At 41.4% G+C, this 22,542-nt stretch overlaps 3 protein-coding genes across 6 annotated transcripts in view; 2 read left to right on the top strand and 1 right to left on the bottom strand.

The window, feature by feature from the left end:
- LOC133505530 (gonadotropin-releasing hormone II receptor-like) overlaps positions 1-13,256 on the top strand; it is a 35,613-nt gene extending 22,357 nt beyond the window's left edge. Inside the window, exon 5 of the transcript XR_009796291.1 lies at positions 13,120-13,256. The gene's annotated coding sequence lies outside the window, so the exon portion shown is untranslated. The remainder of the gene's footprint in view (positions 1-13,119) is intronic.
- LOC133504638 (protein 4.1-like) overlaps positions 1-22,542 on the top strand; it is a 215,013-nt gene that overhangs the window by 16,467 nt on the left and 176,004 nt on the right. The window lies entirely within an intron of this gene.
- si:ch211-57n23.4 (immunoglobulin superfamily DCC subclass member 3) overlaps positions 1,002-22,542 on the bottom strand; it is an 82,233-nt gene continuing 60,692 nt past the window's right edge. For 2 of the 4 annotated variants that reach the window (XM_061828553.1, XM_061828396.1), the window contains exons 4-14: positions 22,270-22,400; positions 21,945-22,082; positions 21,705-21,863; positions 15,092-15,257; positions 13,049-13,299; positions 12,802-12,966; positions 12,214-12,402; positions 8,122-8,235; positions 7,655-7,781; positions 7,460-7,574; positions 1,002-6,625 (exon numbers count right to left, since the gene is read on the bottom strand). In XM_061828553.1, coding sequence (XP_061684537.1) covers positions 6,548-6,625; positions 7,460-7,574; positions 7,655-7,781; positions 8,122-8,235; positions 12,214-12,402; positions 12,802-12,966; positions 13,049-13,299; positions 15,092-15,257; positions 21,705-21,863; positions 21,945-22,082; positions 22,270-22,400 — 1,633 coding nt within the window. In that variant the 3' untranslated portion in view covers positions 1,002-6,547. The remainder of the gene's footprint in view (positions 6,626-7,459; positions 7,575-7,654; positions 7,782-8,121; positions 8,236-12,213; positions 12,403-12,801; positions 12,967-13,048; positions 13,300-15,091; positions 15,258-21,704; positions 21,864-21,944; positions 22,083-22,269; positions 22,401-22,542) is intronic. The other 2 variants (XM_061828468.1, XM_061828604.1) reach the window with 2 other exon arrangements.

Below are 22,542 nucleotides of genomic sequence, written 5' to 3'. Positions count from 1 at the left end.
GGGCCAGTGGCACGAGGGCGGACCCAAATGCAGGACTTGGAGGCAAGGGCATGATATTAAGAGTGGTTTTATTCCAGAGGAGGTCGAACACAAAAAGACAGTCCAAAACAGGTGAAAGCACAAAAACGCTAGGCAACAGGCAAGATCCAAAAATGTGCACAAGGTCCGATGACTATGAGGCAAACTAAGAACCATGAACAAACCGTGGTCAAACTAAAGAGGCACAGACTCGCTGTAACAAAGAATTGCTCTACACTAAACTTGCGAATTTACGCACAGTAGCGGAGTATCCCAGAATACAGTAAAGCATACACAATGAACTGGTGAATGCCGATGACACATTCACCACTTGAGAGCTTGGTCAATTTGTGTCCAAAGTGTAACACAGCTGTGTGACAGCTGTCAGAGGTGGGACCGCCCAGGGCAATGCTTTGGCCATTTCGCTCACAGGAAGCAGTGCCCACGGGTGTTGGGTTCTGATCTGAAGTAACCTTACCTTCTTAACCCAGCCAATCCAGTTACGTTTTCTTGGTATGTGACATCATGTGACTAAGATAGCGTAACTGGATTGGCTGGGTGTTGGGTTTGTACCTGAAGTAACGCTGCCCTCTTAGCACAGAATTTAGACGGTGAATTTCAGACAGCAAATTGTAACCAGTTGAATTTCTGGAGAATGAAAATATTGCGTTTGAATTTTAAACATTGAATTTTTTACATGATGAATTTGTTAACACTGAAAAATTAAACTTAAATACAGCTATTGCAACTGTGATCACTTTTGAAATAAAAATGTGAATTTTACAACATAAATTTTTTTGTGGGATTTTTAATTGAAATCCTGGTGGCACATATTTACTTCCATACACATGGAGAATATGCAAATGCCATGTAGAGAATTGTGAACCAGGTGTGATACCCACTTGCCCACTGGCCGCCATATGTGATCAATATTTGGAAAAATAAAATATAAAGGACACAGAGTGTAATCAAAATGTCTTTATTTGGTTTTGGGCATATTGGAATATGACAACTGTAAGTAGAGGCCAGAGACAAAGCAGTTTACAGACAAAAGAGAGACCAAGCTGTGGAGTCGGAATTATGTGGAATATAGATAGTAGTGTTAAAAATAATAGCAGTCAGATGTGACTAACCAGAGTAATCCATGTTTTCAGTATATTTTTTTGCTCCATGTCAAACAAGTTACCATTAGGTGCAGTAGCTAGATTCTCAAAACCAACAAGACCCAGCTTTCATGATATACACATTCCTATGGCAGGACAATTGGGTAATTGGTTGAAGCGGGCGTGTTAAAACATAGCTTTGTGGCATTCAATCAGTGAGGTCATCAATTTTGTGAAAAACAGGTGGGAATCAGATGGCTCCTATTCAAGGATGAAGCCAGCCCCTGTTGAACATGCATTTCTCCTTGAAAACCTAAGGAAACTGGGTTGTTTAACACATTGGTCAGAAGAACAGCGTACTTTGATTAGAGAGGGAAAACCTTATAAAAAGGTGGAAAAAAAATTATTGGCTGTTCAGCTAAAATGATATCTGATTCCTTAAAATGGAGAGCAAAATCAGAGACATATGGCAGAAAACAGAAGACTACCATCAAAATGGATTGCAGAATAACCAGAATGGCAATGGCTGATCCAATGATCAGCTCCAGCATAATCAAAGACAGTTTGGAGTTACCTGTAAGTACGGTGACAGATATGTGAGTGAAGCGAATTTGTTTTCAAGAATCTTCCATAACATCCCTCTTTTTTTTTTTTTTATTAAAAAGGTATGTGCAGAAGAGGCTATAACTTGCCAAAGAACCCATTAACTGGCCTAAAGCAAAATGGAGGAACATTTTGTGGACCGTTGAGAGTAAAATTGTTCTTTTTGGGTCCAGGGGTTGCAGAGAGTTTGTGAGCCAACCACCAAACTCTAAATCCAAGGTACAATACACAGTGAGGTGGTACAAGCATCATGATATGGGCATGTTTCTCCTACTATAGTGTTGGGCCTATTTATCGCATACCGGGGGATCATGGATCGGTTTGCAAATGTCAATATACTTGAAGAGGTCATGTTGCCTCATGCTGAGGCGGACATTCCCTTGAAATGGGTCTTTCAACAAGACAATGACCTTAAACACACTAGTAACCATGCAAAGTCTTGTTTCCAAACCAAGAAAGTTAATGTCATGGAGTGGCCACCCCAATCCCCAACCTTGATTTAATGGAGAACTTGTGGGAGACGTCAAAAATGCTGTTTCTGAACCAAAACTGAGAAACTTAAATGAATTGTGGAATGTCGTGAAAGAATCTTGGAATAGAATAACAGCTGAAAGGTGCCACAAGTTGGTTGACTCCAACCCACAGAGATACTGTGAAACTGTGGTCATACCACTAAATATTAGTTCAGTGATTCAAAGGATTGGTACATCCTAGAAACAAAAGTTTGCAAAAAAAGTTTTGTGTTTGTAAAGTCAATGGTACACTTTTTTTTTTAAACACAGCCCTATCAACAAATTGCCCAATTGTATAGCCCTAAGAGTGTGTATATCATCATAATATCATTGGGTCTTGTTGAGTTTCTGAGAATCTACTGCAACTACTGGTAACTTATTCGACATGTAGCAATAAAAAGAAATACTAAAAATGTGGATTCATCTGGTTAGTTACATTGGCCTGCTAATACTGAATGTTGCAATATTCTCAAGTTATCAATACATTACAAAATATGACTTATTTAAATCCTTGCAATTCAGTGGTGGCTGTTTGGATCTTGCAATGACCCTTAAAAATAAATAAATAAATAGCAAGGGGCCATTTCTAACATATAATACTATCAAGGTAAACTAATTAATCTTATTGTTCTCTTTTTTAATACAATGACGTGAGTGATATACTGTCATTGGCTATGTTGAAGTTTAAGGTGGAAAGTAGGTTACTTGCTATTAAATTAACAACATTGCAAGTGGCGACATATTTTCAACTTTGTGTGCTAATTCTGAGCTAAAGCTTTGTGTTGACGAAGCATTGCTGACTGAAAAGAAGTCACAGCTTGGCCTTCGTTCTCTGCTGCAGCTTTTCTCCAGTTTGGTCTGGACATCAAGACTTTTTCATTATTATGGTCAAAGACCTCTGTGACAAAAAGGTTAAAGCTTTTTTTCTCTCTCGTAAATCTTCAGTACACCAGTGGACAGTTTATAGAACAAAGAATTTGAATTATTAAAGCAGCATATCTCCTTGGTATTATAGCTGTCTGTTTCTACATCCTAACATTTTGTTTTTCTACCAGTAGCTGGTTCTTTAAGACAGACAGTGAATTTGCCTAATAAAAATACCATAGCCTTTAAACTTTAGTCTCTGGATAACTCACAGCTAAAAGAAGAACAACCCCAAAACCCCGCTATTTGGCAATACTAAAGAAAAGGAAAATCATCTGTGCACAAGAGGAAATCCTTTAAAATCAGTATGAGCATCAATTCTAAAAATCAGAACAATATAAACATTTAAAAAAATATTAATATTTGTTTTGGCAACTTTTCCTCTTAAACAAGGAGGATGAAGAAACACAACATAAAATAAATTCCCAACAGAAGACGTAAATAAAGGCTTTCCATTTTTTTACAAAACTTCACCACTACAAACTCCAATCTACAAAAACACATCTTCCATATCACTTTTTTTGGCATCTCGTCAGATTAACAACTCTCGGGTATGTTAGAAAAGAGACCACGTTGGGAGGTAAAAAGGTTTACACGCTGCTCTGCTTTGAATACACCAACACTCAGAAAAAGTAAGAACCACTTTCAGGGAAACACCAACTTGAGACATTCTGCTTAAATCCATCTGAAGTCACGGTGTGCGCTAATTTTGTTCGTAGATGTATTGTAAGCATGATTTGTAGCCGTTGCGTATCCATTAATCTTGGTGGACAGTTTTAAACAACTGAAGGTTTTTTTTAATCAACATTTAATGACTACAGAGAGACCCAGACATTTATTTTAGTTAGGTGTCTTTTTGTGAGTATATACTGTATTAAGGCCATTTTTAAAAATTTAATACCTTGTATGTTTTTTTTTCCTGGACAATGCTTGCTTCTTTTTTTTTTGTGTGGGACTGAATTCTTCAGATGGACTCTGCTGTTGCTCCTCAAAGCTGCATCCCTCAAGTGTCTCCTGGTGTTTTTAACTACATATATATTTATGTGCTTTGGTTGTGAGGAAGTGTAAAGGTAAAAACAAATGTTGAGAAAATGTAGAGGTATTTGGTTACATATTGTAGTTCATCATGGTATCTAAATATTTGACAAGAAATTATGACTACTTTGAAAGAAAAAGAATGTATTCCTTCTTGTATTAACATCAACCAAAATATCTGACGTTTTCATTTTGGTCACTCATAAAATGTTTCTTTTCAGAAAAATAGCTCCATGTTGTAGGGGTGCACCAGGAAGGAGTTCCAAATTCAAGAAAATGGCAAATGGCATTTTTTTTTTTTTTTTGGCTTGGGCTCAGTTAAAGCAAGGCATGGTGACCCCTTTCAAACAGGAACAATCCAAAACATCCTTAAAAAATGAAAAGAAAGAAAACCATCACAATGTTAACATCTTTGGGTGTCCTTTAGCTTGGTTTTCACAGAAGAACATTTTGGATAGGCTGACATGGTGAAACACAAAAGCCTAGTTCGTGCGTTCAGGCATCACCTTAAAAGTTCTTCAGCCGCCTGGTCCTGTACCATCGAGGGCCCGGAGTGACCAAATTTAGCATCTGGAGAGCGAACTCAGCAGCATGGCCTTTAACAGTTATTTCATTTGGCATCTATTTGTCTGTGGTGCATCATTACTTCAGGGTGGTCAACAGGTGACACAAATCCAGCATTTTGGATTCTTTGAAGAGATCTGAAAAGTTCTCAGGAAGGGTCATCATCTGCACAAATGTGTCAGTGGAGGTGGAAACTTGTATGCAAATACAATCATCCTCTGATGTCAAATCAGAAATGAAGCTTTATGTTACAGGTAGACACAAAAAAAAAAGCCTGAGAAATTTCGGCTTTGGTGATGGAGATGGCTCTGCCACAGTGGCTTCTCTCCATGGTAGTCAACCCGTTAAGCTCTCTCTGGACTTGCCTGGTCGGTACCTGGCATGGCACACTGGCATTGGCACTGGTCAAATAAGAATTGAAATGAAGGTTGTTTTTTTTTTTTTCTTCCTGGGGTGAGGTAGGTTGGCACAGGCAACATTAACCAGTTAATGTTGTTCTCAACTATGGCTCAGGCATTCTGAGGTAGCTTTCTTTGGAGGTGTGCAACTATGAAGGGTTTGTTTGCTCGTTTGTTTTTTAAAAATGCCTTCTAGTACACTGAAGGACCATCGCTAATGATGATACTGTCACCTCAGTAAGGCTATAGCAAAGGCCGCTATGTTTCTTCCCTTATTATTGCAGACAAACTGAAGGCAATGTCAAGTCAAGAATTCTGTTACAGCAGATAATTTGGAGAGTCAGTTAGATGTCAATATTTGGCTTACGTGGTGTACACATTCACATTTGGCAGGTGAGAGCTGAGAAATATAAAACATTTTGGTTATAGAACAGCCTCCCATAAACAAGCTGATGTGACATACAACGGTCCTGTATCTATGATGTACACACATGAAGAACTGACAGGTCCGGATCTGGAGTGACAATTCTCTTGAAAGGCTTTTTCAACACACGCTTAGTCTGGTACTCAGGCAATGCAGGCAATACGCTTTGGTTTGACTTTGAGGTAGGGACATATTAGGAATATTGGGGCATTATACTGTCAGTCCAGGGTGTTGCACTATGTCACATTTTTGTAAGCTCTGCCATAAGAAGCAGACTTTATGTTCCTTAGGTTAGTTGCAAATACAGTGGTACCTCTACTTAAGAACATTTCTAGTAACGAAAAATTCAGGTTACGAAACACTTCCTCATAATATATTGTTTCTAGTTACAAAGGAAAATTCAGGATATGAAAGGAAAAAATATGCGCTGGATTCGCAACCCCCAAATTCCACTGAACGTAAACAACCTGGTTCTTTTGTGTGGTGCAATAGAGCTGCTCTTCCATTGGCTATCGCCTTAGCATCTTCCTGGCATCCCATTGGCTAGAAGGGACGACAGTCTTTAGACGATACTTTTAGTGTCCCTTGGACACTCGACTGTCACTGAATCATGCGAGTGCCTTCACACGCTGTCACACGCGAGTGCACATTGATAAAGCACAACTTTGTAGTGAGTTTATCATCTTTATTCACCACGGGCCCCAAGAAACTTTAGTGGAATTAAGTGGTGTGCGTGCAGACGTTTGTACGTATCTTTGCTCTCAGCTGTCAAACGATTGCCTGGAGGGCTTGGAATGGATTAGGCTATTTACATGTAAAAAGCGCTTCTACTTATGAAAAATTCACATTATAAAACAACTTCCAGTATGAACTGATTTAGTAAGTAGAGGTACCACTGTAACTGGAAACAAGTTAAGGGAATGTGGGCGGGGGTTAGGTGAAGGTTGAAGTTAGGTTTGATCAGTGCTAGCCAGTGCCAGTGCCAGGGAGACCTGCTGAGTTATGCTCAATGACGACTTGGCACTCTGCCGGACAAACCACCTGCTGGTGACAGTAAGGAGATAAGAGAAAAAAAAAACAATTAAATTGCTAGAATTACAGCATGTTAAACACTTGGTGGGTTTTTCATCGAGCATGTACACTAAATTCTCCTGTATTGTTGTCTGGCAGATCACCGCACATTCTATGTTGGTTTCTGCGACTGATATCAAATAATGGGTGCACATCATAATAGAAATGGACAATATTATAGCACACTTGACCGTTACAAAGACCTAATAAGTTGCTTCATATAAGTTTCAATTCATTTCTGCTCATAACAAAACTAAATGTTGTTTTCAAGCACATTTTGAAAATACCAGGTTTTACCTACATATTTTACATTTTACTGTAGTACATGTTGGAGCACTAATAGCTGCTGAAAGAATACAGTGACTTCAGAGCCCCTTGTACATCTGCAAAATATTGTGATTATTCTTCCATCCATTTTCTGAGCCACTTATCCCCACGAGGGTCACGGTAGTGCTGGAGCCAATCCCAGCTGTCATTAGGCAGGAGGCAGGGTACACCCTGGACTAGTTGCCAGCCAATTGCCGGGCACATGGAGACTAACAACAAATGCACTCACAATCACACCTAGGGGCAATTTAGAGTCTCCAATGAATGCATCTTTTTGGGATGTGGGATGTGGGAACCGGGATGCCCGGGTAAACCCCACGCAGGCATGGCGAGAACATGCAAACTCCACACAGGCAGGGACGGGATTTGAACCACGGTCCTCAGAACAATGAGGCCAACCCTCTACAGCTGCGACACTGTCCCGCCTGTTGTTATTATTATTATTAATTTTAATTAAAAATTATTATTTTTTTTAACTACCTGTGGCACTAGCTCCATCCTGGAATGTTCTGTTGTCTCCTTATGGCTGCCATTGTGTACAGTGTTGTCACTTGGTACAGACCAGCTCTCCTGAGTCCCTTTACTACAAAACAAACTTCAAACACGTTTGATCTGCAAGTTAACATTGCTGTTGCAAAAACACCAATCACAGTCGAACATCCAACTTGCACCTACCTACGGCGATACCCAAACATGAGGAAGATGACGCAAAAGATGATGCAGGCAGTGCCAATATGGATACCAATAACAATGCTGCCCAAAGAGGCTTCACCGTCCCGACACTGACACGGCGTGTTCTCACCTGCAGGTAAAATTTGATTGGGAGGAATCCAGAGTACTGTACCCAGAGAAAACTCATGCAGGCACGGAGAGAACATGCAAACTCCACACAGGTGTGGCCAGGATTTGAACTTCAGTCCTCAGAAGTGTGAGGCTAATGCCTTAATGATCACAGCACCATGCTGCCAATTCGAATACTTCAACCAGTAAAATTGTTTGATATACAAAAGTAAATACAGTGGGGTATGTCTTTATTATTGTTAATCAGATGCTATAAACTGACCCTTAAAGTCCTAAAACATTTTACTTTGTCAACCCATGGGATCAAGAGGAGCTACAGGAAATTGTGTACTCTGACTCACCAGTGTTTTGGGCACTTGTGGCTTCATTTGCCAATGATACTAGTCTCTTGGAGCAGTCACTTTCCCCATTTCCGTTGTACGCCACCAGTTTGACTTCATACACTGTACCTGGTTCTAAAGGAAAAACATAGGAAATTAGGTATATCTAAGGTAGTTCATCTGCGTTTGTTTAATTGTTTTTCACAATAACTTTCTCAGGGAATAATGAATACAATTCAGAATGTGTACCTGTAGGGATGATCAATTTGGTAGTGCCCAAATAATGTCTGCTTGACTTTGGCGGAGGTCCATTTTAGTTTTTGGATCAGTCAAAGTCACATTTTTTTCACGTTACACAAACATCAAGAAATATGGTAAACTAAGGGTGGTACAACAGGAGTTGATTAAAAAAAAATCTCCTCACAAAGACAGTAATGCTTGATGCACTTCTTAATTGCAAAGGTATTAAAAACAAAATGAAATTGAATAAGATAAATGCATTGTAAACACACTAATATTGTTAACCAACTTAAAGAAACAACTCAACAAAACCTCAAAAATGTCGCATCATCCCATAAAATGTGTTGAAACACAGACACTTGAATGACGAGTTACCTTTGACTCTCCAGAGCATTTTACAACATTCTACAACGTAACAAAACTGATTTCAGAGTGGAGATGACAGTTGTTCATGCCTTGCCATCAATTCACTCCATTATGGCCCCGTCACACCATGACGTTCTGGCCAGCGTCCTATAGCGTTTCAGGAAATGTTGGTAGTCGCCCATGGTCGCCGGGATAGCTCCAGAGTAGCGCTGTTTCCACGCCACTGAACGTCAATGATCGCTGTGAATCGGCGGAGAACACCGGTCCGGAAAAAAAGTTTTGAACATGCACAAAAGTTCTCACCGAGACCAGTGTTCATCAACGTTTAATTTTAAACGCTGCAGAACGTTCAAGAACATCCGTGGAACGTTTTACCAAGGTTCGCTGAGCGTTGCACGCGTTTGCCTATCGTTAGTCAGTCGTAACTCTAGCTTTACTTGGTTGTTACTTAATCGTTTGCTTTGCAGTGAACGACTCACTGGCAACCTGTCAACACCCACTGAACAATCCCCTAGCGCACACAGCGTGTAACCAAAGTGAAACGAACATCGTTTGGTGTCCATTGAGCGTCATTCGAGCGTTTCCCGAACTTCTATGCATATGGGTATATAAACCGATGCTTTGTAAAAGCATGGTCCATTTAATATTAAGCTACAGTAGAGATCACATATTTATGGAAGATCCAGAAAGCAGCAGTTCGTTTTCGCGGAAAAACTCCACCAGACTATCCTCAACAGCCTGGTCCAGGATCCTGCAATCCTTTCTCTGCTTCTTTTGTCTCTTTGTCGGACCGTCCTCACTGGGGTTTGCAAGGTGTTTAAGGTCCCCAGGCAGTGTCACATGGTGCGTGACTTCGTGGACGTGCTCTTCCTCCTGCTGTTGTTTTTCCTCCAAACACATTGCTCGTGATGAAAGAGGTTTAGCTTTCTTCCTAGCAGCGCGAGTTGCTGAAGTCCGCGCCCTAACTTTTTTTCTACTCGGCGGCATGATGGTCACTGTTCTAACTCAGGACAACAACTGACTATGAATTTTCCAACGTTTTAGTGCCGGTTCCACTGTAAAAATTATACTCCAGCAAAGCGCTTTTCTGTAGTTATTCACGCATTGGTCACATGCTCAACACACTCGTCTTACGTGCTCTTCCTCCTGCTGTTCTTTTTCCTCCAAACACATTGCTCGTGATGAAAAGGTTTAGCTTTCTTCCTAGCAGCGCGAGTTGCTGAAGTCCGCACCCTAACTTTTTTTCTACTCGGCGGCATGATGGTCACTGTTCTAACTCAGGACAACAACTGACTATGAACTTTCCAACTTTTTAGTGCCGGTTCCACTGTAAAAATTATACTCCAGCAAAGCGCTTTTCTGTAGTTATTCACGCATTGGTCACATGCTCAACACACTCGTCTTACGTGCTCTTCCTCCTGCTGTTCTTTTTCCTCCAAACACATTGCTCGTGATGAAAAGGTTTAGCTTTCTTCCTAGCAGCGCGAGTTGCTGAAGTCCGCACCCTAACTTTTTTTCTACTCGGCGGCATGATGGTCACTGTTCTAACTCAGGACAACAACTGACTATGAACTTTCCAACTTTTTAGTGCCGGTTCCACTGTAAAAATTATACTCCAGCAAAGCGCTTTTCTGTAGTTATTCACGCATTGGTCACATGCTCAACACACTCGTCTTACGTGCTCTTCCTCCTGCTGTTCTTTTTCCTCCAAACACATTGCTCGTGATGAAAAGGTTTAGCTTTCTTCCTAGCAGCGCGAGTTGCTGAAGTCCGCACCCTAACTTTTTTTCTACTCGGCGGCATGATGGTCACTGTTCTAACTCAGGACAACAACTGACTATGAATTTTCCAACGTTTTAGTGCCGGTCGAACTGTAAAAATTACACGCCAGCAAAACGCTTTTCTGTAGTTATCCATCCATTGGTCACACGCTCAACACACTCGTCTTACGTTGACAAATCGCTCACACGCTAATGGTTTTTAGGGGTATCTTATTTGATCGCCGTTGCACGCTCTTCGTGCGCTACACACGTTAATCACACGGCACATGTGTCATCCACGTTTGAGTTCGCTGAAAAATAGAACGATTGAAATGTTGAGAGGACGTTGACCAGAACGTCATGGTGTGACGGAGCCTTTAGTAAGAGGCAGATCCCATTATTCACTTCTATTATAATCTCTGGCCTTGTTTCCTGGCTCATCATGAGCACTTGGGCAGTTAGGTGTACACTGATGAGGAAATTGTCATGCCATATATTTCAGGTACACTGTTTACACTTGGGTTGGGAAAATCAACAAGGGATCAATGAATGCTTGGTGCGAATCTATCTCTATCCGGCAAAAGCTCACAATCTTTCATGTATGAGGCAACAAACTGTTTTCCCAATTACAGCTCGGCAAAGTTGACAGCTTTCAGCCCAGAGCTATTTTGTAAGTAACAATTTAATGTGGTTGCAATTCTGTAAACTTAAAAAGCGCAAACAAATCAAATGATTGTGGCTGAAATAGGGTGGCGCCATGGTGACTCACAGTTCTGGGACCAGGGTTAAAATCCTGGCCCCACCTATGTGGCGTTTGTGCATGAGTTTTCTCCAGGCACTCCAGTTTCCTCCCACATCCCAAAAACATGCATTAATTGATAACTCTATATTGCCCTTTAATGTGTCTGTGAGTGTGTGTCTCCATGTGCCGTGCAATTTCCTGGCACAGAGTTCAAGGTGTACCCCGCCTCCTCCCCAAAGATAGCTGGGATAGGCTCCTGCAGTCCCGCGACCCTTGTGAGGATAAGCGTTTCAGAAAATGGATGAATAGATTGAATAGTGCCATAGAGTTAACCCTTTAAAAAAAAAAGATTTATTTGGACATGGACTGTATCCCAAATTGTGTCTTTAAAGGAAATAAAAGCAGATCCATCTGTCAAAGGTTTAATTATCTAACAAGATGTAAATTATGGCTTGCAGTGGTCTAGAACTGTGCTGAATCATAGTGGGAGCTGTTGTTAATATATAATGAAAGGGGGGGGGGGGTGGAAACCCTCTGGAAACAGGAAAAAAAGGAAGGCTTTAATTCAAACCTTGACAGTTTCAATCAAAATCTGATCTGATCTTCATGAGGGACATATTTTTGATGTAGCTCTTGTATTGGATCATAACATTTCCATTGCGATGTCTTCATAATATCGTTACCAGTGAGCCTATTCTCAAATCATAGTTGGGCGCAAAGTAAACCAGATGTGTTACATCTCATGTTCACTTGTTGTTATGGTAACCAATAGTGAGTCGGGTGGTGAACAAATACGAGGGAAAAGGAATCCTTACAAACAATACATTTTAACATTATTTTGTATGATGCAATAACATCTACATAACGTCTCAAATGTCAATAATGTCTAGAATAACCCGACCAATTTGGAATGTATCCTTTTAAAAAAGAATTGAATACCATATTTAAAACGGTATCCAATGATTAATATTGATGCACTATAGTTTTTGTACATACAGTACATACCCAGATTTGAGATGATGTGGGCATTGATGTAACAGGGGAGCTGGATGGGTCCCTGAAAGTCAGCACTAGGGACCCTGCGGTAGGACAGCCTGAAGCCTTCAGCTTTGCCTGCCTTGCTGGGGAGCTCCCAGAGTACCTGGACAGCACTAGAATTCACCACTTTGGTGAAGAAGGTGGGGGGGGTCGGTACTGGGTGGGGGGACGAGACAGAAAAGTACAGATATAAAGAGATTAAAGTCGTTGCATAAACACTGCAATGGAAGGGGGAGAAAGGAGGAAGGAATATGTAATAATAGAAAGAATACATATTTTCCCCCCAAAACGTCATTGCTTAGATAATAGAAATATTTTTATTTTGTTGTTTCAACAGAAAGATAAATCCAAAAGCATCTTTAAAAATAATTGTTCTTTATACTAAACACAAACAAGACTGATGAATATCACCACTGCTATCTCTGTATACAGTACAAATATTACCTAGAAAAGGGGGAATAATAAAATCCTTATATTATATAAATTCTCAATCATTAGCAGAGAGATGAATGAATATTTGATGAAGTGTATGTCTCAGTACTAAAGTATCCTTACCGCCACCTAGTGTGGTTGCCACCACAGTGCGGGACTGCTGACTGGCTCCAAGGGGTGAGTAGGCCTTCAGGTACAGGGAGTAGGTGGTGGCAGGCTCCAGGTTGTTCACATCGTGTTGAAAGGCGCCTTTGCTGATGGCTTCTTGCAGCTCCAAAGCATCTGGTTCTGAAAGGTGGCGCCATTTTGGTTGTAAAAAAAAAAAATCAGTTTATATGATTGAATGATGTGGGTATTTTTGTGACGATACCTCCGATTTTGCGGATATGCAGCACATAGCCAATGATACCGTGGGTGACTTCAGTGTGTGGCTGGGTCCAGGAGATCTTCAGAGCGCTGGTGGACAGCACGCTGACCGAGAGGCCCTGGGGAGCGGCGGGCAGGTCTTTACCTTGGGCCACAGCAAGCCGGGCGCTGGCCTGGTTGGTGCCGGCACTGTTCTCAGCGATGCACTGGTAGATGGCCTCGTCCTCAGAGCTGATCCGGGTCAGAGCCAGAGTACTGGCGAGATAACACACAACCTGATCACTTTACAGACATTAGCACATCAATAAAAACTTGGATAGAATAACACGCGGTTGGACAGGAATAACACGAGGTTGGATAGTGATACCGCAAGTGCCCTGGTCCCTCATTGTCATAGATAGCAGTCATTTCTCTCCTTAGAGTACTAAATAAATTCTATTGTGCCAACATGCCCAATGTCAGAAGTGTATGAACAGAACTCGGTTGTGAACCGAGGAACCATAGAAAAAATAATTTTAGGAACATACTTGTTACATGCTTGTGAGAATGATAAAAGTGTGAACAGTTGCTTTGGTGTCTATTACTGTAAATCGGGCGATGCAATACTGTCTACCAACTTTGTCCTCAAATTCTGGAATTATCCATGAATGTAAATCTAAATATATGTTACCATGAAAGTAAGAAAAAATACTTAAAATGATATAAAGTCACTATAGAACCAAGTATTGTGTAGAATATAAGCAGAGATAAATGAAAATTAAGGTGTAACTGGGTGAGTCTAATACAAATACTATTTGCCAAACCTGTGTTGTTCAATGCTGCCCCCGTGTGGTATTAAGATTAAATGGAAACAGCGGCCTATCAAACGTAACTTGCAAAGAAAGTTCCCCCATCCGTCCATTTTCTGAGCCGCTTATCCTCACAAGGGTCACGGGAGTGCTGGAGCCTATGTCAGGTATCTTTGGGGAGGAGGCGGTGTACACCGTGAACTGCTTTCCAGCCAATTGTAGGGCACATAGAAAGAAACTGCCATTTGCACTCACAACTGCAACTATAAGGGCAATTTAGAGTCCCCAATTAATGCATGATTTTGGGATGTGGGAAGAAACGGGGAGAACATGCAGCCTCCACACAGGCGGTGCCAGTATATGAACCCTGGTCCTCAGAACTGTAAAGATGCTCTAAGTAGTTGTGCCACCTTCAGGTGAGCTATTAATACACTTATCAATTTTACAAGCCTCTTATCCTCACAAGGGGCATGGGTCAAAAGGCATACTACACCCTGAACTGGTCCCCAGTCAGTCACAGGGCACATATCGACACCATCACTGAGAGGGAATCGATCCCACACTTCCGCGCACCAAACTGAGGCGTGTGAACCTTAACACCATCAGGGTAAAAGAAAGTCCATCCATCCATTTTCCCAGCCGCTTATCTTCACAAGTGTCATTGGAGGTTTGGAGCCAATCACAGCTGTCATTGGGCAGGAGGCGGGGTACACCCTAAGTGGCTGCCACCCAAACGCAGGGAACATGGAGACAGAAAACAGTTACACTCACAATCACAGCTCACGGCAATTTAGAGTCTTCAATTAATGCATATTTTGGGGGATCTGGGTGGAAACCGGAGTGCCCGCAGAAAACCCACGCAGACACGGGGAGAACATGCAAACTCCACACAGGTGGGACCTGAATTTGAACCCTGGTCCTAAGAACTGCAAGGATAAAGAAAGTCCATCCACGTAAGTTAAGCGTGTGAACCACTATACCATCAGAGAAAGTCCATCCATCCAGCTCTCCATTTCTGAGCCACTTATCCTCACAAGGGTCACGGGAGAGCTGGAGACTATCCCAGCTAGCTTCGGGCGAAAGGGGGACAACACCTTGAACTGGTGGAATATAGACACCATCACTGAGCAGGAATCGATCTCACGCTGCCTGCACCAAAGGCAGGTGTGTGTATCACTACACCATTAATGACTCTCAAGTCATTTGCAGTAAATCATCACTGACATTGTGATCTTTTATAACGCTTTTTCATCAGGTACCTGTTATTATTGGTCAACTTGACATTGTGTCCAGGCATTAAAACCTTGCCGTTCTTCAGCCAGATGAGATGTGGTTCGGGGACACCCTGTGCCACACAAGTGAACACGGCACTGCCCCCTGCTGCTTTGGAGACGGACTGTGGCCACTGCAGGAACTCTGGGGGGGCTGTCGAGTATCAGGGACAGATTATCATATCATTTTATTCATAGCGGTAAAGACAAAAAATAAATATGAGCATTCATATTAAATGACTTTCTTGACAGCAAAAATGGTGGCGGCCCACTGGAATACACTTCGAGTATGCAGTTGATTGCAGTCCTGTATTTCTTTTCACTGGCTTTGTGACAACTGCTTGAGTCTTTCATTAATGATGGACTCTAAAGTATCCATTCATCCATTTTTGAGCCACCTATTGTCATAAGGGTCATGGGAGTGGTGGAGCCAATCCCAGCTCTCATCGGGCAGGAGGCACGGTGCACCCTGAACTGGTGGCCAACAGATCGCAGGGCACATAGAGACAAACACTCACAATCACAACTCGAGGCAATTGAGTGTGTCCAATTAATGTTGCATGTTTTTGGGATGTGGGAGGAAACCGGAGTGCCCGGGGAAAACTTACACAGGCACGGAGAGAACATGCAAACTCCACCCAGGTGTGGCCAGGATCGGACCCTCGACCACAGAACTGTGAGGCCAACAGTTTCCAGCAGCTCCACTGTGCCGCCAATCTAAAGTATCTAAGGTGAAATTTGACTTTGTCTACCCCCACTTCTGAAATAAGTGTAGTTTTCGTATCATACAAACTAGTGCTTCTCAAAGTGTCGTATAAGTACTACAAGTGATACGTGAAAGAATCACAGTGCAGTTAAGTTGTACTTATAGTAAGTTTCATTTAATGCTAAAAACTGTTTTAAAACATTTATTTAGCTTCTTTTTTTTAACCTGCATATTTTAAACTTTGTCTACAATACAAATGATCATTTGGGACATTTTGTTTAAAAACGTAATTTTCCTCGGTAGGATCCAGCTCAGCAAGTGAAGATAGATTGTACAGAAAATCGATTATTTAAGTCCAATGCTAATGTTCAAACCGTATAATGTTAAGAGTGGCTTGCATTTCTATTCAATAAAACCTCTCTCTTGTTCTTGATGAACACTCACCCTATGTACTTTAACAATGACCATGGTACTTGGTGAGCCTAGTTTTTTTTTTAGATGGTACTCAAACCACTACTATTAAAACACATTTCAAATCGCTAACATTTTAGTTCCAATTAAGGATAATGTATATCTTGTTTTCTGATGCAACTCTGACTCTGACTCCTTTTGTATAATGTAAAAGAGTAATAGGAAAAGCTAAAAAAAAAATGGGAAAAATTACATCTCTCGCTCTGTCTTACACTCACCCACCCACACAAAAACACACACCCACCCACACCCTTAAAGCTTTTTAAGCCCATTTCCACTCCAGCCCCAGCTCTGAATCTCATTGATCTGTTGATGTCCCATCCACTGTGACCTCATCCCGCACCCTTTCCCAAACTTCTTCCTACAAACCGATGGAGCCGCGTCGACAAGATGCCCATTTCAATCAAGACATTCATCACAGCAGACAGAGATTTTTGACCTTTTTCTTTGAACCCTTTTGCTTGGCCTCATAATTTTTTTGTCCATCTCTCCGACCCTTACAGGTACATCTAAAGTAGTGATGAGGTAATTGTGTTACACCGTCATCAGCATGTCATGCAGAAACATTTATGTATTTGTATATATACTGAATAAAAATGCTTAAAATTATTCAAAAATGTCTGAAGGTCTGATGCTTTGTGTGTGTGCGTGTGTGTGTGTGTGAGTAAGTGTGTGCATTTGCGGTCATCATGCATCAAGAGGGTCGACCTGTCCACCTCTTGGTCTGTTCAGCTGTCCCAACGTCATGTTGGAAATTGTCCGGCGTCCTCAGCTGACTGTGCATCAGTCGATCCATACTGTGTATTGATCAGTCATTATGTTGACCTTGAGTTTTACCGCGGCTCATAAATCTTGTCCCTCTTTTTTTTACTCTGAAAAAAAAGCACTTTAAATTGTCATGGAAAGCATCTTATATTCTGTATGTTTCCTCCTTATCCTCCTTGTGATGGTGTAAATATTAACAGAAATCCAATATTTGAAAGAAAATGAAGGAAAACTTTCCTCATTTATACTATATTGTAGTAGTGCTGTAATGGAAAGACATATTGTGTGCTACAAACATGCTCAAATGCTGACAAAGTAAATCTGTCCATTTGACTGTTGTTGAATCTAGATTAAAAAAAAAAAATATATATATATATATATATATATAATTTTTCAACATGAGCCCAATTTAAATGAATTACCCAGGACATATAGTTACTCAAATTTTCACATCATTTTAAATTATGTCATTTTTCTAAGACCCTGAAATTATTCAATATTGTTTTGTGGGTTTAAATCCAAGTTCGTTCTGTGGGAAAGTTGCTGATGTTGACATCATTTATGAGAACTGAGAGCCTTTGTGGCATCTGCATAATAAAAGATCTGCATATCTTTTTTGAGAGGACTTTTTGGACAAAACCAGAGTGTGTGTGGGGGGGTGGGGGTTACGAAGGCTGAGACAGAGGGAGGTGGAGGGATTTTTTTTTAAACACCATTCTATAAATTGGCTGGCAATCTTTTGTGTCTACAGCCCCTCCCAGCTACCCAGCCTTGTGGGTTGGTTTCCATCTTCCAACCCTCCATAATTAATTACACAACCACACCTCCTTCCTTCCTTTCATTTCAATGTCCGTCCCAGAACCTCCTCCCACTGCTCAACCGTTTTCACAGTTTTATGCCCCCGGTCCTCCTGTTGAGGTCAGGGGTGAGAGGTCACAGATCACTAGTCACACCCCTTCCCCTTTTTCTCCCGATCCATTTACTGTGTATTGACAGTCTCGTCATCCTTGGCTTTGTCTGTCGCTTTCTTCTCCTCTTTGTCCAGTTTCTCCGACCATGGCCATGGACACAGAATTCACACAGATGGGCCAATGTCAAGACTGTGTGAAAGTTGAAACCTGTTCACTAGAATCACACTGAACTTCATTTCTTATTAAAATTGTAGTTGAACTGTATATGCTTGTCATGCTACTGACTTGCCAGCGCAAAGCACCTTTGGGTTAGATTTGAGGTTGGGTAGTTTGCTTTGGGTTTGGCTAAAAATCAGCTCAAGATCTTATTAATACAATTAAATCTTCAGTTCAAAACTCAATTTATGGACTCAGGAAGCTACTTAGTGGTGGACTTGTTAATGGATGTCCAGTGCTCTTTAATACCTACAAACCAATGGAGAAACAAGATCAATAAATTAATGAATAAATTAGAGATGAACTCCATTCTCGCTATTCTACACTGGAGGCCCTGCCAATCACTCTGGGATAGCGCTGTTGGGTTTGGGGGTATTGATTGAGCTGAGAGTTGGACAAAGCTGAATTAGAGATCCATCTTCTAAAAATGACCAGAAAGATAAATATGTGTAGTGTGGTCTGATTTCAAAATGTCTTCTTTGGAATACAAGATTAATTTCAAAAAGTATTCCTTTACAAAGACAATCATGTTCTATTTTGACTGATGGTATTAAAAAAAGCATATTTCATAATCATTGGTTATTAGTAAGTAGCTTGTAACTCTTTTTCATTAAAATTTTGCACACAAAGCTTTGAGTCAGACATAAAGGCATACACCATTACAATTGACCCGTGTAGCTAATTCTGACAATCAAAATAGAAAATATTATCTTTGTTAGAGCAGAATGTTTGATATAACTAATATTTTCAACCTCATTACTTTGAACAATTACGGTGTCCAATAAGTGTCTTGTATATTTGCATAGTGTTTTGTATTCTTCAACTACTGCAAAACGTTTTCATATACTTCCTGTTTTCTCTCACCGGCCAATGTTAACTCTGAAGAGAAGATAGATATACTATAATAGAATAGTAATGAGATCTGAGCATGTGTTTGTGTGCTGTCCCCCTATTGAGCTACTAATGACCTGGCCGCAGGACATTCAATTAAAAAACTGCTAATGACACTGAGAAATATGAGTGGGCTGAGGCTATGGACAGCTGCGTGGTGATGGATGAGTATGCATCATCAGTAGCACGCCCACCCCCCTTGCACCCTACAATCTTCCACCCCCTCCCAGGATTCAAATACAAAAACAGACTTAGTATCGTGAAACAAATTAGGAGGAATGTGCATATTCCTCAGGTCCAATTTCCACATTGTAACATTTTGGACGTTGTATGAGGTTTGACAGTTTTCAAATTTGATGTTTGAATTAATGCAATTATGTGTTTGTGTGTGTGTTAAGGGGTGGAGGTGTTTGCTGGCTCATGCTAGAAATATCTGCCCCCACTGAGGAGTCAGGGGCAGAGGTGAGAAGAGAGGGTGGAGCTTTGCTATTGACCCTTTCCTTCCCTTTCACTCACTGCCTGTAAATTAACATGGCTAAGTACACACACACAGAGACACGCACACACACATGCACACGCACGCACACACACACATGAAGACTGCAGATGCGTGAGTCAATTAACACAGCCTGCAATATATTCTGTATGTTTGCAGGTGAGGATATAAAAAAATTCATTTACTAACCTTTAGTGTATTATTACCACCCTGGCATGGCTAATGCGTGATTTTTTCCTTTTCTTTTCTTTTTTTTTTTTACATTAGTACGAATTTACAGGTGAAAATTTTCATGGAACTTTTATTTGTAAATCGATTCAACCGTCACAAAGCCAAATTCATAAGATGGAGTCATACATATAAAACTGTATTTTTGCATCACTAGTTTCCCCTTACCTGACCGGATAAAAAATGCATTTGCATGGGTTATTTCTTCCTCTCAGTCTGACATTAGTTACATTACAATGATCAGAAAATACTGGGTGAAATGTTTATAGTATTAAGTATTGCCATTTATCCTATTCCCCCAATTACCATAATGAACACACACACACACTATAAGATTTGCTTGCTTGTATCTCAGATTTTTAAATGAGATAATAATCTTTTTTTTTGTTTTGTCTAATACACGTATCCTGCATGTGGCCATATGGAATTAGTGTGGATGAACTTGCCCTCAACCCAAGAAAACACAGTTGGGAATAATTAGACTGGAGACTGAAAGCTCGTCAGTTTTTGGCAACCGTGATAGTTCTTGTGTTGCTTTCCATCCATCCATCCATCCATCCATCCATCCATCCATCCATCCATCCATCCATCCATCCATCCATCATCCATCCATCCATCCATCCATCCATCCATCCATCCATCCATCCATCCATCCATCCATCCATCCATCCATCCATCCATCCATCCATCCATCCATCCATTTTCTTTGCCGCATATTTTCACGAGGGTCACGGGAGTGCCGGAGCCTACCCCAGCTGTCAACAGGCATCAGGCAGGGTACACGCTGAACTGTTTGCCAGCCAATCACGGGAACATGGAGACAAACAGCCGCACTCACGATCACGCCTAGGGGCAATTTAGAGTGTCCAATTAATGTTGCATGTTTTTGGGATGTGGGAGGAAACCAGAAACCCACGCAGGCATGTGAAGAACATACAAACTCCACACAGGCAGGTTTGGGATTGAACCTGGGACCTCAGAACTGTGAAGCCAATGCTTTTCAGCTGAACTTCCGTGCCGCCCCGTGTTGCTTTGATTTAAATTAATTATGCTGAAAAATTTCCCCACACTCAAGTAAATAACATTATACAGTACACTGTATATTGGAGAATATATAAAAACGTATATGAAAATATAAGGAATGTAGGAAAAGTAATCATCTTTTGGTGTTATGGCAAAGGGTTTCTCTAAAGGCTTGAGAAATTTTGGCTCGCGTCGATGATATATGCACAGCTTGGACAGCACCTAGAGATGCATGATTTCAGATGTGTTGATTGTTATGATGCTGTCATGATCCTGCCGCTCCAGCCCGGGCTGTGCGGGTGCCAGTGTGGTTGCGCTGATTGGGAGGCGCACACCTGCGCCTCATGCGGGCTGATTATCCGGCATATTTATATGACCCCGATAACGACTGGTCCGCGCCAGTTCGTTGAGCTTCATGTCCCGTTCGAGTGCTCCGGTATCCCTGATCAACAACCCATGTGTACCGACCTTCGCCTCTTCTCCGACCAACCCCGTAAGCCTGACTCCTTTGACACTTCTGTCTGCTTGGATTGTTTTCCTGTGTACCGACTCCTGCCTGCCCACTCACCTGCTCTCTTCGCCCGATGTCCCAACTAACGCTGCTGCACCTGACTGCCTGCTCGGTCCCCGACCTCAGAATAATAAACGTTTCTCCCTGAACTACCTTGCATCGTCCGAGTCCTGCATTTGGGTCCCACTCCCGTTCCGATGGGACGTGACAGATGCCATACATATATGATATTATTCAAAGGAAACATATTGTTCCAATAATACAAATACCTCAAATGAAACTAATATCTCTCATTTGGATGATATTGCATTTCCAAAAAAATCCAAGAAAAACAAAAAAATCATCTCATGTAGGGTCCATTTTATAGTAAGAGTTGCACTGACCTTGTACCACGAGTCTGCCTAGAGCAGTACGCCTCATCCTGGTCCCTGGCCGGTTGGCAGCGCATACATAGACACCAGAGTGCTGCAGAGAAACATCTGAGATCATAAGGTTCCCAGTCCCAAGGACCTGGATACCTTCCACCCCGATTGAGCGGCCGTCTGATGGAGAGAAAAGAAACATTTGTGTGAAGTCCCAGGCGTGCCATGGCCTCTTGCTTTATTTGACTGTGCTAGTTTTACCCAGTCTGCTCCAGGAAACAATCGGCTTTGGGTTTCCTGTAGCAATGCACTCCAAGATGGCGGTCTGATGGACAGTGATGGTTAGATTCTGAGGTCCTGACAGGATGACTGGCTCCTTGTAAGTTCTTACAGCTCCACCTAAAAAATGAGTGATATTAAAGAGTCATGCAAGTTCATATACTGTATTTATCCATTGCTGCAAAAGCAAATATTTTCAAACTGTAACAGCTGTTATCACATAATGTACAGTAGTAATTTGTTCTCCCAATCTACCGATGATGTTGCCGATGTTCAATAATCGTACTGTACATGTGCAACCACCCACCAGTAACGTTGAGAATGGCCTCATGGCTATAGCGAGTATTTGCGATGTTGGTGGCAAAACAGCGGAACACCCCGACATCTTCCTGTCTCACGCCTGTCACCTGGAGAATCCCCATTGGGAGAAGGGTGTACCTGGATGAGGCAAGGAAGGTAGGTCACGATGCACTTGGGATGTAAAGTAAATGCCTTATATAATTTTTTCTTTTTTTTAAGTTTGTGCGTTCATTTAGGTGTTATTCAATTACATGACAACAGCAAAGTTGCAGTGTTCGCC

Source organism: Syngnathoides biaculeatus, chromosome 1 (genome assembly GCF_019802595.1).
Source record: "Syngnathoides biaculeatus isolate LvHL_M chromosome 1, ASM1980259v1, whole genome shotgun sequence".
In the NCBI taxonomy this organism is placed as follows: domain Eukaryota; kingdom Metazoa; phylum Chordata; class Actinopteri; order Syngnathiformes; family Syngnathidae; genus Syngnathoides; species Syngnathoides biaculeatus.
Note: the sequence above shows the minus strand (reverse complement) of the source record. Positions and strands in the feature narration are given on the sequence as shown.